Below are 18,711 nucleotides of genomic sequence, written 5' to 3' on the forward strand. Positions count from 1 at the left end.
AGCAAAAAGTCATATCTCTGTATTTTTTGTCTGATTCGCGGTATACGGTATACAGGTGCTGGTCATAAAATTAGAATATCATGAAAAAGTTGATTTATTTCAGTAATACCATTCAAAAAGTGAAACTTGTATATTACATTCATTACACACAGACTGATATATTTCAAATGTTTATTTCCTTTAATTTTGATGATTATAACTGACAACTAATGAAAGTCCCAAATTCAGGATCTCAGAAAATTTGAATATTGTGAAAATGTTCAATATTGAAGACCCCTGGTGCCACACTCTAATCAGCTAATTAACTCAAAACACCTGCAAAAGCCTTTAAATGGTCTCTCAGTCTAGTTCTGTAGGCTACACAATCATGGGGAAGACTGCTGACGTGACAGTTGCCCAAAAGACGACCATTGACACCTTGCACAAGGAGGGCAACACACAAAAGGTCATTGCTAAAGAGGCTGGCTGTTCACAGAGCTCTGTGTCCAAGCACATTAATAGAGAGGCGAAGGGAAGGACAAGATGTGGTAGAAAAAAGTGTACAAGCAATAAGGATAACCGCACCCTGGAGAGGATTGTGAAACAAAACCCATTCAGAAATGTGGGGGTGATTCACAAAGAGTGGACTGCAGCTGGAGTCAGTGCTTCAAGAACCACCACGCACAGACGTATGCAAGACATGGGTTTCAGCTGTCGCATTCCTTGTCAAGCCTCTCTTGAACAAGAGACAGCGTCAGAAGCGTCTTGACTGGACTGCTGCTGAGTGGTCCAAAGTTATGTTCTCTCATGAAAGTAAATTTAGCATTTCCTTTGGAAATCAAGGTGCCAGAGTCTGGAGGAAGAGAGGAGAGGCACATAATCCACGTTGCTTGAGGTCCAGTGTAAAGTTTCCACAGTCATTGATGGTTTGGGGTGCCATGTCATCTGCTGGTGTTGGTCCATTGTGTTTTCTGAGGTCCAAGGTCAACGCAGCCGTCTACCAGGAAGTTTTAGAGCACTTCATGCTTCCTGCTGCTGACCAACTTTATGGAGATGCAGATTTCATTTTCCAACAGGACTTGGCACCTGCACACACCGCCAAAGATACCAGTACCTGGTATAAGGACCATGGTATCCCTGTTCTTGATTGGCCAGCAAACTCGCCTGACCTTAACCCCATAGAAAACCTATGGGGTATTGTGAAGAGGAAGATGCAATACGCCAGACCCAACAATTCAGAAGAGCTGAAGGCCACTATCAGAGCAACATGGGCTCTCATAACACCTGAGCAGTGCCACAGACTGATCGACTCCATGCCACGCCGCATTGCTGCAGTAATCCAGGCCAAAGGAGCCCCAACTAAATATTGAGTGCTGCACATGCTCATACTTTTCATGTTCATACTTTTCAGTTGGCCGACATTTCTAAAAATCATTTTTTTTGCATTGGTCTTAATTGATATTCTAATTTTCTGAGATCCTGAATTTGGGACTTTCATTAGTTGTCAGTTATAATCATCAAAATTAAAGGAAATAAACATTTGAAATATATCAGTCTGTGTGTAATGAATGAATCTAATATACAAGTTTCACTTTTTGAATGGTATTACTGAAATAAATCAACTTTTTCATGATATTCTAATTTTATGACCAGCACCTGTATATATCGGTATTTAGATTTAACAAAGTGACTGTAAGCATTATATTATGTGCAAAAAAAGTGTTTAAATGACATTTTTGCATTGTGACATTGCAATCTATAAACACAAATAATGCTTATAAAGCAGAAGTTAAATTGACTAAACTAAAAATGAAAATAAAAAAGCACACACTGAGTAAAAAGGCTATTTTGGTTACCTGTATTTTAGTCCGTTATTGTGCTCTCTGTCGGTTTGGCGCTTGCTCTAAATGAAGTCTGAAGTTTAGCGGAGAATCGCAGAGCAAAAGCTCATGCACTTCTGACAGCAAAATGGAAATATTTTCCATGGCTTTTTTTTTTTACATTTACAGATGGAGAATATACCTGTGAAATGTAAGTTATGCATTAAAGAGAACTGCACATCTCAAACACATTAAACAGCATGAGTAGGATCTCTGTCAGCGGCACACACAGCCTTTCTGTCAGAGCCGCTTTAATAAACTGAAAACTATAGGCTACTATATCTTACCAGTTTTTAGAGGCCTTCATATAAAGCTTGTAACATGTTTGGAACAAAGTATTGTGCACTTTCTCCACAGCAGTTCAGTCTGCGTCCTCCCTAGATGTTTTATTTTTTCATATGCGCTCGTATCAAACTACTGTATATCGATATTAATAGTATTGCTTCATACCGCATCACTTATAAAAAATATATTGATATATCGTACAAACTTGATATACCGCCCAGCCCTACTGAAATACGGTGATTGTTTTATGGGCTTTCTATCGTAAGATGTTGGATGTAAGGAAGCATATTTTATCTTTCATCTTTTTGAATGAGCAGCTTTAGTTAGAAACACAAAGAAATTTCAAAATAAGTGTCCTGCATATTTTGGGGTTGTACCATAATCAGTCTGTACCATAATCTTATTTATTGTTTTGCCATTCTGTAAGCATTGTTATTGTATCAGCAAACTGCAATATCCGTTGACCATTTTAATATGTAGTGGAAGTTTTGTACATATACTCAAAATAGGTTTTATTCCATATAGACACGCGTGTTAAACACAAGCGCTGTGTTTCTCCGGCTGTTTGTCTTTCTCTTGCTGCTGGTCAGCGGTGGTTTATACAGCTGCAGATCTGCTTTGTGTTGTAAGTTTGCTGTCTCAATTTCTGAGAGGATGAGTGTGCTAACATGGCTCCTCACGCCTGCAGCCGTCCGCTGGGCCTTTTCTGCTGAAGAACAGCATCCTCACTGATTCAGTGCGCTTCTAACACTCGACGGCTCACGGAGGATTCCTCTCCTTCCTCGGCTCTTCTCGTTTAACTAGTGTGGTCTGTGAAGGCATTTGTAGATGGAGCGCTCCTCTATCACATGGCTAGTGAGGAGCTTCGGTCCGGGTTGGCCATCGTTTATCTGTGTGTCCACATGCAGCAGCTGCTCCTGATATCACGTGTGTGTGTGTGTGTGTGTGAGCGGTCATGGTGTCGCTGGCGTTCAGCGATGGGTTAGGGTTGTGACAGAGACTGCATCCGCATCAGTGATGCTGTTCAGATGTGTTTAGTTCAGGCATCCACTCTTTCTTGCACCTGTACTCCTGTACATGCGTCTGCTCTCAAACACTCACAGACTAATCAAACGTGATTGGAGTGTCAGACCGACTGATAAGCCACTCATTTCATTGAACAGTCACGCTTCATATCCAGCTTACATGTTACGATTTTAATGACAGCAGTTGTGTTTTTATAAAGACCCGGTGCTCTTCTGTTTGGGTCATACTGATTCATGGCTCTGTAGTGTAGGGCGTCTTCATAACTGGATTATATCTTCAGACTGCAGACCTAATGTTCAGCGGTTGAAGGCTAGTTTCACTCTGCATGTGTTTATGGCAGTTTTTCTGTGGACATGAGGAGCATTTCTGCACAACGCTGATGTTTGTCTCCGCACCTCACGACCATATAAGGCTATTCCAATATTCTTGTCCTGCTATAGGAATTTCAAATGATCTGAATTTATGAATTTCACATCGGTTTAATTTGTTATTTATGAGGTGTATTTGTCTATGTAGAGTTTCCTGTTGTTTCTGGTGGTGATGTGAACCTCGTCCTCAACACCTCTCTCTTGTTCATTCTCCTGCGCTCAGGACCCATCACAGGTCAGGTTTATCACACTCCTGATAGAAGTCAAGAATCGCAGGATGGATGTAATCGACCTTCTCTCTGAATGCATTAAGGTTCGGCACACTTGTGACCTGCTTCATGAAGGTGTTTGTGGTCCCTTTTGGACAGATCGCAGGCTCTCGTGTGATGACGGAATGAAGTGAATTTAATCTCCCAAATCTCTGGATGGAGCACAGCAGGACCATCATAACAATGCAGAGGCTGTCCTCTCTGCCCACCCACCAGCTCCTCTTCCCCTGGCAGACACATTTAAATGGGCACAATTACCTCGGTCTGGAGCCCGGTCCATCTGAACACCCTGGGAGTCCAGCAGGAGGGCACCGCCGGCGTGTGACCCGTCACGATTGTATTTTCGCTTGTAGATTTCTTCTGCTCCTCGGGCTATGATGGTAATTAGGCTCGGGGTTCGGCGCTGAGGGCCGCAGGGGCTCTAATGGAGTGTACAGCTCCTCGGGGCCGTGAGCTAGTAATGTAATGACAGATTGGAGTGTGGCATGAACCCCGGCGGACAGCGCCTCGACTCCACCTGAATACTTGTTCACTTTGCCACACTTATTTATATATATATATATATATATATATATATATATATATATATAACCTTTACTTAACTAGGAAAGTCACATTGAGGTTAAAACCTCTTTTACAAGTGAGACCTAGTCAAGACAGGGTCAGATAGCAGGATTAAACAGATAACAAACCACAAACAAAACCAACATCATCAATGAATACAACAAAGAAATACAGTAGCATAAACATTTAGGTATTACCTAATACCCTATATAATACGGTTCACAAAAACAACATTAATAAGATCATGTTGATAATGAATTTAAGTGGAAGTAAAATTATCAAAACATCTACACTTAGCAATGACCAATTCTTTTATTCTATGCTTAAAATCATTTAAAGAGATGAGGGATTGTAGTTTAAGTTTAGTCTGCACATCATTCCAGGACCAGGGACCATAATAGAACAGGCTTAGCTTTCCAGCCTCTGTTCTAATAGCCGGCACTTTAAACTGTAACCAGTTTTGTGACCTGAGATTATAGGAATTTTGAAATGATAAAAATTTCCTATATAGATATTTTGGAAGTTTTCCTAAAATAACTTTGTAAATTAAAATATACCAATGTTCAAGCCTGCGCAAATGCAGAGATGACCATCCTACCAAACTGTAAAGTAAACAATGATGTGTCCTAAAACTAGAGTTTGTGATATATCTGAGAGCAGAGTGATAAAGGGGGTCAAGTTTGGACAAGGTGGACAGAGAGGCAAATCTGTAAATAGTATCCCCATAATCAATCTGTGACAGAAAAAGGCTAACAACTAAACGTTTTCTTGAAACCAAAGAAAAACAGGACTTTAGTCTATACAGAAAACCCAATGTGAATTTTAATTTCTTTACAAGAAAATCAACATGATATTTAAAATTTAGGTTTTTATCCATCCAAAAACCCAAATATTTGTAATTATCTACAGACTGGATACAAATTCCATCTAATGACTTGATGGAGAAGGATGATAGTTTTGTTCGCCCATTTTGAAAAACCATAAGTTTAGTTTTATGTGGGTTTAGCAACAGCTTCAAATCTAATAGGGCATATTGCAGGGTATTGAAATCTGCCTGCAGATTTGAAAAAGCTAATTTAGCTGTGGGGGCACAAGAATACAGAATTGTATCATCTGCATAGAGGTGATATTTACAAAAATTAAAATGATCACAAACATTATTAATATAAATTAGGAAAAGCAAAGGACCCAAAACAGAACCCTGTGGAACACCCTTAGTTACAAGGACTGGATTTGACAGGTCATTGCCATATTTGACCATTTGTGAACGATTGGTCAAATAGCTATAAAACCATTTGACCGCGTTACATCCAATACCAGCTCTCAGCAGGGTATTAACCAATAACGAATGGTCCACAGTATCAAACGCCTTTGTGAGGTCTATGAACAGAGAAACACAGCTAAGTTTACTATCCATAGCCTCTTTGATATCATCCATGACTTTTAAAGTGGCGGATATTGTACTATGCCCCGACCGGAACCCAGATTGCATTTCATTTAAAATATTATGTGAGTGTAAGTATGATTTAAGTTGAGTAGCAACTAAAGATTCCAATATTTTAGAAAGAACAGGAAGATTAGAGATGGGTCGAAAATTATTCATATCAAATCGATCACCAGATTTGAACAGGGGAGTAATGTAGGCTTGCTTCCAGATTGCTGGGATCTGATTACAACTTAATGTCATATTAAAAATATGAGTAATAGGCTCAGCTATAACCGGTGCAGCCACCTTTAACAAAAAGGGATCTAGACCATCACTTATGAACAAATCTGACAGGAGACAACGATCCCCCACATATTGAAGTATTCACAACAGCCTTGTTCAACTATTGTCATTACTCCTCAAAAAACCCAGCAAAGAGATTCCTCTGACTACGCAGATACACTGAGTGGTGATGGGTGCTATATTGTGCACTTTTGAGAGGATGATGTGTTAACGTGTGTGATGCTGACACAGCATTGTGTTTCAGTGCGTTTTGACCGTTGGTGGTGGAACGTCTTTTGTGACTCAGATAAGGACGGTTGCAGTGAGTTCATTCAACTGAAGACAGATTTTTACCCAAAACTGCCTCTGTGTTTGTCTAAGCTCCAGCCTACAGGCAAATATATGCAAATGACTTCTGGAGAACATGTGAGCAGCTGTGAGAGAGAGAGAAAGTATGTGCGTGTGTGTGTGTCTCTCTGTCTCTGTGTGCGTGTGTGTGTGTCTCTCTGTCTCTGTGTGTGTGTGTGTGTGTGTGTGTGTGTGTGTGTCTCTGTCTCTGTGTGTTTGTGTTTCTACATTTTACACTTGTGTTGTCAGTGATTCTGACACATTTCTCAGTGGGAATGGTGGGAATAGACTCTTGTCCCTTTGTAAATCTGGTTAATTATGAATCCTGTTGTACTTGAGGTTCGTTTTAAATTTTACTATGCAAATATTTTTCCTAAGTGTCCGTTGAGTCGCTTCAGATCTCTCTAGGTTATGTCAGTGAATGTTTTGGCAGTTCAGTGTTGAGTGTTGGTGAAGCACTGACTTATTCCTGCTCCAGCATTCATTCAGGTAAATGTGGAGTCCTGGATCAGGCCTGTTTCGGACACTTCTTGTTCTCCTCATTTTTCCTTGCTGTCTGTTCATCCCTTACTCTCCTCCTCCTTTCCAAACATACAGCTGTGTTCCCTGTGAAAGAGGTTCAAATAGTGATTTAGACTCAATGAATGGATAAGCACAAACTTTCATGTTTGGATCCTAACAGCCTCTCCTCTCTGCATTCACATTCACTGCATGCAAAAGAGACACATCTCCTTTTACACGATTTGAACAGTGTGAGGATGAATAAATCCTTTATAGCTTTAAAGGTGCACCGTTGTTATTTAACTATACTAACTGTGCTGATCTGCTGTACAGATGTCTTTGCAATTACACCAGTGAGCAGAGCAGAGAGGAAGAGCGTCACAGTGTGATTCATCGCTAAAACAATCACAAACTCGGAGAAAGGTCCTTGTGAAAGTGTGTGAGTCGAGTTCAGACAGCAGGTCACCTCAGGTTTGTGTCGTGTGAAACGCACCTGTAAAGCAGCATTATATCTCGTCACAGATCTTATTAGAGTCGTTTGCCCTCCAGTTACACAGTATTCAGAATGAACCGTTTGAAATTCAAGATTCAAGTTTTTTTATTTGTCACATACACAATTATACAGAGTATAACCAGCAGTGAAATGTAGGTCAGGTCCGCTCCAAGGACAGTGCAATTATAAAGTATACAAATATTAAGAAAAAGAAAGTAGAAAAAATAAGAGAATAAAATAAAAGATAAAAAGTATAAATGTGCAGGTCAGTATGTTGTTGACTTAAATAGTAATAAAGAGGAATGTGCAAAAAAGTTGTACAGGGTATTTAAATAGCAGCAATATGAGGTAGAGAAAAATGATGAATAGCTTATTGATGTGGTGATATTTACATGGAGTCAAGTGATATTATGACACAGAGTTAGAGTTTAGGAGCCTGATGGCCTGGGGCAAGAAGCTCCTCCTAAGTCTCTCAGTTTTTGCCATCAGGCTACAGAAGCGCTTACCAGATGGAAGCAAAGTGAATAGACGGTTACCAGGGTGATTAGAGTCCTTGATTATTTTAACAGCTCTATTTTTGCAGCGTTTGAGGTAGATGTCCTGCAGAGAGGGGAGAGCAGACCCTGAGATGCGCTCAGCTAAGCGCACAACTCTCTGTAGTGCTTTGCAGTCCTGATTGGAGCTGTTTCCATACCACACTGAGATGCACTGAGTCAATACACTTTCTATGGTCCCTGAATAGAAAGTTTTCAGGATTGCTGGTGAGACCCTAAATTTCCTCAGCTGTTGCAGATGGTACAGTCTTTGCCTGGCTTTCTTTACCTGAGTTTGGATGTGTGTAGTCCAAGTCAGGTTCTCGGAGATGTTTACACCGAGGTCCTTGAAGCTACTCACCCTCTCCACAGGGGTCCCACTGATCATAAGAGGAGTGTAGGGCTGCTGCTGTCTCTTCCTAAAGTCCATGATCAGCTCTTTAGTTTTGCTCACATTCAGAGAGAGAGTTGTCCTGGCACCATGATGTGAGTCTCTCTACCTCATCCAAGTAAGCGGTCTCATCGTTGTTGGAGATGAGGCCCAGAACCACAGTATCATCAGCGAATTTGATAATAGATGTGGAGCTGTGAGAGGACACGCAGTCATGCGTGTAGAGAGAGTAAAGCAGGGGACTCAGGACACAGCCCTGTGGGGCTCCTATGTTCAGAGTGATGGAGTTTGAGGTGAACTGGCCAACTTTCACCACTTGAGGTCTGCCGGTGAGGAAGTCTTGAATCCAGTCACAGAGTGAGGAGTTTAGGCCGAGGTCAGTGAGTTTAGATGCCAGCTTGATGGGGACTATAGTGTTGAAAGCTGAGCTATAGTCAATGAATAGCAGCCTTACATAATTCCCATTGTTGCTGTCAAAGTGTGTGAAGGAAGAGTGGAGGACGTGAGAGATGGCATCGTCCGTAGATCCGTAGATAGGCAAACTGAAGAGGGTCCAAAGTATCAGGGATGGAGGAGCAGATGTGGCTCTTTACAAGTCTCTCAAAAACCTTCATGACTATAGATGTGAGGGCAACTGGGCGATAGTCATTCAGGCAAGAGGGTTTATTGTTCTTAGGCACAGGGATTATTACAGATTTTTTAAATGAGGTGGGAACCACGGAGGTAGCAAGGGACTCATTAAAGATAGAAGTGAACAAGCCATGAGCTGATCGGCGCAGGACCTCAGAACACGGCCGGTTATCCCATCAGGTCCGGCTGCTTTCCTGATGTTCACTTTCTTTAGCGCCCTCCGAACCTCATCCTCCGACAATGATTATGACCTGACATACAAATGGAAATATGACCGTTTCCATGAAATGATAAAGCAATCATCCTGAATGAAAATCATAGAAAAGCGATGTAAACGGTAAGCGTTTATCATATCTGTTCTGTGTAATGATTCACACAGACTGACTCTGCTTTACTAGAGTGACTTGATGATTTTAATAAGCGTCTTATTAGTAATCACAAGAGCTGGATTGATTCATCAGAGCATGTGCACTGTATACATTACAAATAAAACTGAGCATAAAACAAGAAAAGAGGTTAGTGCCACTGGTCTGAAGTAATAGTTTGCTTCTCTATAGAAATGCAGATTATTCTTGAGGGTATTTGACTGCTGAAGCTGTTTTCCTGCTCTAGCATCACTCTTCTCATGGCAGCTGTAAACCTGGGGAGGTCGAGGTTTCTGTGTTAAACCACAGTATTGTGTTATGACTGAGTAATTTGTGATGGCAGCAGGAATATTAATCACTTTTTCTCCTTTCTGTCTCTCCAGAGAATCCGTCTGATGCTGATCTGTGGTTGCTGAACAGTTGCACAGTCAAAAACCCAGCAGAAGATCACTTCAGGAACTCCATCAAGTACGTTTCTGTGACACTCACGGTTTGCTTTATATAGTTATGGCCTGGAGAAATAACGCATGAATTCCTGACTCGATATTAGGTCAGAAATTCTAATGTTAATAAGTTATCATTCATGATAGCAGGCCATCTGTTACTCTCTTGAATGGACTGTGAGTGGGTCAGCAGATCTCTGCTTTATCCTGCTGCAGTAATTGAATAGAACTGTTTCCAGATCAGCTTTAGCTCTTTGAGTAACATTACGATGAGGGAATTTCAGTGGTTCATAATGAATGAATCTTCGTTTGAACGATCCTTCTGTGAACAGACACTTGTTGCAGGCATCACTGATTAGTGTTATTGATTCATTAAGACCTTTATGTGACTGAGCAACAAATAATGCACACTGTACACCAAAAACAATCTAGCTAGACAAGCAGAGATAAGACGTTTAGTGTAATTATAAATGAACTACTACTATTGGAACTGTGTGTGTGTGTGTGTGTGTGCTGGTTTAACTATACTTGTGAGGGCCAAATATCCTCACTTATATTTTGACAACCCGCTAGTGAGGCGTTTGATCCCACATTTCTGAGTTTCCGCCTATGTAGGGCACTTCAAATCAGTACCTTATGAGGATCCATCTCAGTCATGATGTTGCTCATGTAGACTGTGTGTTTGTGTCCTTTATCAGGTCATTGTAGATTCAGTAGAGGCTCATGTTCCTGTTTCAGCAGCACATCCTTTGAGAGCGTGACCTTTGACCCTCGTGCATTTAAGTAAAAGCGCTCAGGTTAAAGCAGAGCGATCTGTGCATGCTGATGAATGTCGCTCGGCGGGTTGAGGACGAGTCGGGCACACGCTGGGCTGAGAGCAGGGCGCTCTGGGTTTCTGTCATTGCAATCACTATGTGATTAATTCTGTTAAGAAGAGCTTTAACTGTTCTTTGGAGCACGCAAACACTCACTAATGCTGCTGTCACCCTCTCACTAGTACAGTAATCAAGCATCCCTCATACCTGCTTTGAAGTGTTCATAGAGACGCTGTTTCACACTAATTGCTCAGGTTTGAGTCTGTCAGAATACGCTGCTTTGACCATTTATTCCTTAGCTAACTGATGCGCCCTACACGGACGTCATTACAGCTGCTGACTGTGATCTCTGAGCGTCTCACGGCTGATGTGAGGCTGTCAGAGATGAGAGACATGTGTTTAAGTCTTACGTTCAATGCTTCTGTAACATCAGCGTCCAAATGGCTTCCTTTAGGAACTGAGATGCAGCTGAAAACCCTTCAGATAAAAAAAAAAAAAATCATCAGGAACTGGCTATCAAATCCTCACAGTCTAACATTTTCTCATTTGCAAGGTTTGTTTTTGGGGAATGCGTCACAATCGTTAATTCCATGTAATTTCTGCTATTGTCTTTGTCGTCACTTGAGAAATACAAATGAACTTAAAAACCAAAAGCTCAAAGTCACCTTAATTGTAATGAATATGCAAATGTTATTAAAATTAGTCATTGAAGAATGAGGCCTTTTCAAAAGCACACAGCTCTGCAGAGTGAAGTGGAGAGAGGATTTCCATAAGAGAGGGAGATTTGAGAGCCATTGCTGTGATGCAAATGCAATTACTGCTGCATTCTGACTGCGCGCTGGGCTCCTACATGGCATTTACATATTGAATTAGTGCAATGCCTTGCCAATACACCACACACATGGGTTCATATCAGCATCTGTGGGCTCAGAGGCAAACACAAGCCTTACCGCTGAGTAAACGCAAATCATTTACAAAGGCTGAACAAAAACGTCAGCTAGTGCTGTGAAAGGAGCAGCCATGCCAATCATCGCACACAAAAGAACAGACGCGCATCGCATTGAAATGGCCTCAAATGATGAGTTTTCTGTGTGCATAGATCAACATTTCTGTCTGTCTGCCTCTCTCTTTCTCTCGCTGTGTTACTGCATTAAACATACACTCATCAGCTTTATCTTCACGGAAAACTCCAGCACTGTTAAAGTTGAGTGACAACTTGTCACAAAACTTAACCCCCTGGGGTCTGAGGGTGTTTTGGGGGCCTGGAGAACTTTCGACATGCCCTGACATTTGTGCTTTTTTCAGTTGCTTATAAAAATATAAGTGTCTAAAGTCTAATAACACTGTAAACAGCACAAACTGGGCTACAATAATATGTTAGCAGCATGTTTATGTACATGATTGTGTTTTTGAGAAAGCAACGTTTATGCGTGGTTAGTGAAAAACTACAATTTTAAAGTCACTGAGATAAGGCCATAAACAAACAGAAAATTTGTTTACAAGACTTTTGAGAACCGGACAGAAAACAATATATTGATTTAAAATTTTCTAAGTAAATTTGAGTAAAAAGGCCCGCATTAATGAGCTTCATAATGAGCCATTTAGTCAAGTATGTGACTGAGATGGAAGAGTTACAAGAAAGAATGAGGACAAAATAAATGTATGTACTTTTTTGTTCGTAGTTTATTCCGAGTATATTTAGCTATCACACAAAATAACTTGAAATTCACTTGCGAGTGCAGAACATTTTATTAGGAACAATCAAAGCTGACTTTTCAGCATCATTACTCCAGTCACACAATCCTTCAGAAATCATTCTAATATTCTGATTTGCTGCTGAAAAAAAAAAAAAATATTATTATTATGTGGAAAATAGCTGAAGAATATTTTTGATGAATAGAAAGTTCAGAAGGACAGAATCGTTTGTAACATGATGTCTTTATCATCACTTGTGTGCTAAATAAAAGTTTTAATTTGTGTATATATACTGACTCCAAGCTTTTGAACCTGGTATTTTCATAGTGTATATTGTTTATGTGCTCTGAATGAAAACAAAACACATTTTAAAATTGCGGGTTTTCTCTCAGCAGATCTTCTTCCAGAAACAGAAAGTAGCCGGGATGAACTTGTTTGCATTCGTGCAGGCCTCGCGTGGATGTTTGAATGTGAACGGCGCGAGCGGCGGGTGGGCGTGAGACGGGAGAGCTGGACATCGCGTTGGTTTCATACGGATTACTTTTAACATAGAATATTTGTTTTGGACTTTAGACAATTAGACATTTCAAGCTGTCTATACATATATTTCTGATGTATTCGAGGCGAGTATTCTCGGAGATTCAGGTTTTATTTACGTGTCTGAAGAGAGGTGACCGAGCTGGAGGAGAACACACCCTGTTTATTTTCTCTTTTTTAAAAGCATATTGTTTTGTTGTTATTATGACTATACACAAATAAAAGTAGACCCTTTGCAGTTTCAAACGATACCTTGTTCTTATCTGTACGATCAAAACTGGAGTATTTTTAGTTCTTTTCACGTCATAAAGAAAATACGAGACCGCCCGCACCGGTGTGGGCTTGGACCCCAGGGGGTGGCAGACTGGTTAGAATGTCAAAATTAAATCTTTGAAATGTATTCTCAGGTGGGAAAAAGATGCAACCACCCCTTTAAATCAAGACACGGCCAAGGTGTAGAGCCCTGCACGGGCCTCCAATTTAGGCCCTAGCCCGAGGCGCTCAGGCCCTAGCCCGGCCCAAGTCCAACAGCTCATCAGAATTACCGACACGAGCCCGTCTTTTTTTCCCTGAAAAAACTGTTTATACTGTTTCGGCTATTAAAATAGTTCAGTTTTGTGTGTAATGGCAAAATTATTATTTCGTTTTGTTTTTCTATAAGTTAATTTAGAAAAACATTTGGAGCATTTTTGTTCGTTAAATAGCCTATAAGTTTTAGTTTTTATAAAGTAACAATAGTGAGCTGATCATAGCCTATGTTTGATCAATTTAGCCTTCTCATATCATCACAACACTTGGCTTTACTTCAGTGGAAACAAATTAAAATAGCGCATATAGCATTTTTTTTTTGTTTTTTTTTTTGATAAAGGTAAGAGTAATACATCATTCAGACATGTAAAGGGTGTACTTGTATTTGTGTGCACTCACAATACCAACAAAAGGTAGTTATTTTATAAAAAAAAACAAAAAAAAACATGATGCGCTTTCTGCGTCTTTAACGGGAGAGCTTAACAAAAATTAACCGAAGCTGAGCAAATACATGCCTCACAGACATGATAAATGTATCTATAGAAAGCTTTAAATTATTACTTAATGAAATAAACTCTTTTATTATCTTAATCATAATCAATAAAGATGCATTTCTCTCTAAAGGCGCGTCTAATGAGACGGCGAGTCAGGATCAGCAGCTTTATCCTTGCGACACAGACTCAGAAAACATTAGTTTATTAGTAAGTAATTAAAATATCTCCTTACTATTTCCCGCAGACACATTCTTGGTTATGTTTGGGGTTTTGCAGCAAGCTTTAGTCTATTGTGTGCATTTGAACACAGAACTATTCCGCTGCTGCTGCTGCGGGACACTAAACACCATCGAGCTGCTCTCAGTCACGGCACGGTCTCGTCTGGTTTCCACCAGCGCTGCAATTTTTTTCATCACTAATCGATAGATGTCTACAATATAAAAATAAGGAGAAACCCAAAACAGGCGTGAGGCCCGGTCCCGCGTCTGAACTATGACATGAAAATTGGCCCGAAGCCCGGCCCTAGAGCCGTAAAAAAAAGTCTGGGCCCGTCGGGCCTGGGCCGAAATGCAGGGCTCCACCAGGTTGTATATAGCAGGTGTGAATAGGCCACACTAGACTGGACATGGACATGTACAGAACATGATTTTGGTCTGCCAAAGATAATGGTTCTTATCAGGAAAAAACATTTAGGCTGATGATACACGGGGCAACTTTTTGAGCAATTTTGCCGGGCAACTTTTTTTTAGCAGTCTTGCTTGGGCACTTTCCTATTGAGAATGAGTAACACATTTCTACCTGGATCCTTTAGATCAGTCGTGGGCCCTGTGCCTCACCTGGTTGCCCTTTGACAGCAACGTTGCTCAAAAAGTTGCCCCGTGTATCATCAGCCTTAAGGGCTTATTTTGTAAGATGGATGAACCTTTGAATTTCTTTATCACAAGTACATTTAAACAGAATTCTGTGTACAAAACCTTGTTTTTTTTTCTAAAAAGTACTAAAAGTATCTGCCTACAGCTGACCTCTCTAGACTTGAACCAAACACAGAACTCCCTAGCAACAACATATCAACACATTTAAAACAAAATACACTCAGGACACCTTAGCAACCACATCACACCTCGGCAACAACCCACAGCATGTAGTGTTGGCACGTTTTCTTAGACATTTGTACTGGATTTGATTTTTGCAAAGGTGGTTTTGTGTGCTGAGGAAAGCGGACCATGAACAGTGAGAGCAGCTCAGCTGACAGTGTTCAGTGTTCAGTGTCGGTGCGTGGCGGCTCTCACACACGCTGAACAAAGAGGGATGGAGATGAAGATTCATGAAGGCAGCTGGTGAGGTGAAAGAGGAGTGTCTGCGGCACAAAGGAGGGTTTGTTCAGCCTCACAGCACCTCAATGCCTCATCAGATTCATAAGCCTAATCAGCAAACGGCATGTGTGCCTGATGGTCTCTCAGCCACAGTTTAGCATTTATTGTATATTAGATCCCTTCTCATGCAACTGCCATGTCGAGATCACATGACATCTGACCATTATTGGACGCTTTCAGTGCTGTAAATGAATCATGAGTTTGTTTCCATGATGGCAAAGGTAACCAAACCTTGCTCTTTATGCAATGCTGCATCCATGCCAGTAGTTGTCAACATCACTGTTATATCGGCCAGTCAAACAAACAAGACATTTTCTTTGAAGGTGGGAGCTTGCAAAATGATGCACATCATTGATGATATTGCTCAGCTGTACCAAACAACTAGTAAAACACTAATTGGCAAATCTGTGATTCTGATTCAATCTCTAAATACAGCAGTGATCAGACACTGTGTGTGTGTGTGTGTGTGTGTGTGTGTGTGAGAGAGAGCAGCTGCGCAGTCCTCAGGCGTTGTTATACTACATTTACTCCATCTGCATTCTTCCTTTGTAGATACCTGTGCAAACTGGCTCACCGAGGGCATGATGGGTAAAAGACACAAACTCACAAACTGGAGGTTTATTGGAGTAATTTTTTATACTGAGCTCATACTATCCTCTAACCCTCACATAAACCCATCTTTTTTTTTTCTTTAAAGGGGTCCTATCATGCTTTTTCACTTTTTGAATTTTAGTCAGTGTGTAGTGTGTATGTTTGGGCATAAAAAGATCTACAGTTACAAATCTCAAAATCCACTCCAAAAGGAGGCATTTATAAAAATAAAAAAAAATCCCTTTTCAAGAACTACAAAGAATGGCTCGTTTGGACTACAGCGTTGTTTTCTGGGTTTTGATTATCACAAAGCGGCCCATTAGAATGTCAGTCAAATAAATCCCGCCTACGGACATTTGAATGGTTGGGGGGGGGGTGCTTGGTTGAGCACTGCACGTTTCAAAATCAACACCCGGTGTGGCGGTTTTTAAATCACTGTGTTTCTGTCTTCAGAAAATTATGGAAGTCATTTTCATTTAATCTCATATAATGTCTGATAAAGCAGCATTTGTGGGCGGAGCTCTGCTTTGTGTACAGTGTTACCGAGAAAACCTCGCTCTCTACCGCTCCAATAGCGCCTCCTGCTGGCAGAGAGTTCATTTGCATATATATGCCGCCACAAATAGTGTAAGTCTGTGGGACTATGGTATAAATAAATTCAACTGTATAACAGTTTCAGTGCAATTCATGTTATAATCTTAGAATTAAAGAACAATAAATAAATATTAAATTTTACCATTGCACGTATCTGTACATAGTCAATGCAGTTATTTTTAAGCTGTTGTTGACATCCTATCTAAAAACATGATTTAGCCAAAAAAACAAACAAAACATAATGTTACCACTTTAATATGTCTTGCAATATCCGTGCGTGCAAAGGTTCTGCACGATCCTCTTGTTCAATATTCTCGGGTGCTGAATTGATTTGGCAATATTGGCGAACTTGCTGCTTTGGCAAGGGGCGGGGCAATACTGAAACAATGTCTAAGCTGTTCGCCAATCACAACACACTGGGACAAAAAACCAATCACAACACATTTTGTTTTTCGGAAGGCGGGCCTTCATCAAACCCAGAACTAATCGAGTCGTTTTGTGTCAGGCTGGGGAGAAAGGTATTGTGATAATGTCAATTATGTGGAAAATAATGTGATTTTCGAACCACCAAGCATGAGCATGTTCTAGTACACCCCCGAAACAAAATCAAGACTTTGTAAAAGAGCGTAATAAAATCCTTTAAGGTTTTTCTTTGAATTACATATACACTTGAGCACTCATTTATAAACCGTGCATACGCACAGATGTGTGCATTAGTGAGTGTAAGAACAGTTTCATGCGACGTGTGGGATCTACCAACTTGTATGTAGGAATGTGTGTAAAAATAAGGACAAAGTATAGAACCTTTTCTAGTCCCATCTATCATATATATCATAAATGTTGCTGCCTCCATTACTGTGCTATACATTAGATTAATAGCCTTGATAGGACAGAACAAGAAACGCTATAAATAATCTTTCATTGCTCGAAAGCATTATAATACGAAAAACTCCAATAGAGTGGCGCAAAGTGCTTATGGCTTCCCGTGCGCAGAATGATGCGCTTGAATCAGACGGAGTCACAGCGAGCAGCTCCACATAGACATCTCACTAAATCAGGCTGTTGCACCACTAGTGCAACAGCTAGTCTTGCACCCACATCAAGTCTGCCCCCCCCCCCTCCCTGGACCCCTTCCAGTTTGCATATAGGTCCAACCGCTCGACCGATGATGCCATCACCACTGCCCTCCACCCAGCCCTCACACATCTGGAGAAAAAAGACTCATATGTCAGGATGCTGTTCATAGACTTCAGTTCAGCATTCAACACACAGCACTCATCCCTCAACAGCTCACTCACAAACTGGCCCAGCTGGGGCTCAACACCTCTCTGTGCAACTGGCTGTTGGACTTCCTGACCGGGAGACCTCAAGCAGTACGGGTTGGCAGTAACACATCCAGCACCATCACACTGAACACTGGGGCCCCCCAAGGATGTGTGCTGAACCCCTTCCTCTTCACTCTGCTGACCCACGACTGCACACCATCACACAACTCCAACATCTTCATTAAGTTTGTGGATGACACGACTGTGGTGGGTCTCATCAGCAACAGAGATGAGACAAACTACAGGAGCGAGGTGAGCCGCCTGGCCGGGTAGTGCAGTGACAACAATCTCTCTCTGAATGTGGAGAAGACGAAGGAGATTGTTGTTGACTTCAGGAGAGTACACACTCAGCATGCCCCTCTGACCATCAATGGTGCGACTGTGGAGAGAGTGAGCAGCACCAAGTTCCTGGGTGTGCACATCACAGAGGACCTCACCTGGACTAACAACACTGTAGCACTGGCCAAGAAAGCACAGCAGCGTCTCTACTTCCTCCGCAAACTCAGAAGAGCCAGAGCCCCGACCCCCATCATGTGCACCTTCTACAGAGGCACCATCGAGAGCATCCTAACTAGCTGCATCACTGTGTGGTATGGCGCTTGCAACGCATCCTGCCGCAAGTCACTTCAACGCATAGTGAGAGCAGCTGAGAAGATCGTTGGTGTCTCTCTCCCCTCCCTCCAGGACATCTACAGCACCCGTCTCACCCGCAAAGCCCTCCGCATTGCAGGCGATCCCACCCGCCCGACACACAGCTTCTTCAGTCTGCTGCCATCAGGGAGGAGACTGCGGAGTCTCCAGGCGAGGACCAGCAGACTGAAGGACAGCTTCATACATCAGGCTGTCAGGAAGTTGAACTCCCTCCTGTCCTTGCCCCCCCTCCCCTCTTTCACCCCCATTTAACACAGCAACACACTAGGAACTCTGACTCTGTGGCCCCCCCACACCCATAGGACCCCCCCCACCGACCAACAAA

The 18,711-nt window shown here is 41.6% G+C and overlaps 1 protein-coding gene across 2 annotated transcripts in view; it reads left to right on the forward strand.

The window, feature by feature from the left end:
- LOC306887292 (threonylcarbamoyladenosine tRNA methylthiotransferase-like) overlaps positions 1-18,711 on the forward strand; it is a 266,928-nt gene that overhangs the window by 46,876 nt on the left and 201,341 nt on the right. For both annotated transcript variants that reach the window (XM_079444918.1, XM_079444919.1), the window contains exon 4: positions 9,724-9,808. In XM_079444918.1, coding sequence (XP_079301044.1) covers positions 9,724-9,808 — 85 coding nt within the window. The remainder of the gene's footprint in view (positions 1-9,723; positions 9,809-18,711) is intronic.

Source organism: Barbus barbus (assembly GCF_936440315.1).
Source record: "Barbus barbus genome assembly, chromosome: 21".
NCBI lineage: Eukaryota > Metazoa > Chordata > Actinopteri > Cypriniformes > Cyprinidae > Barbus > Barbus barbus.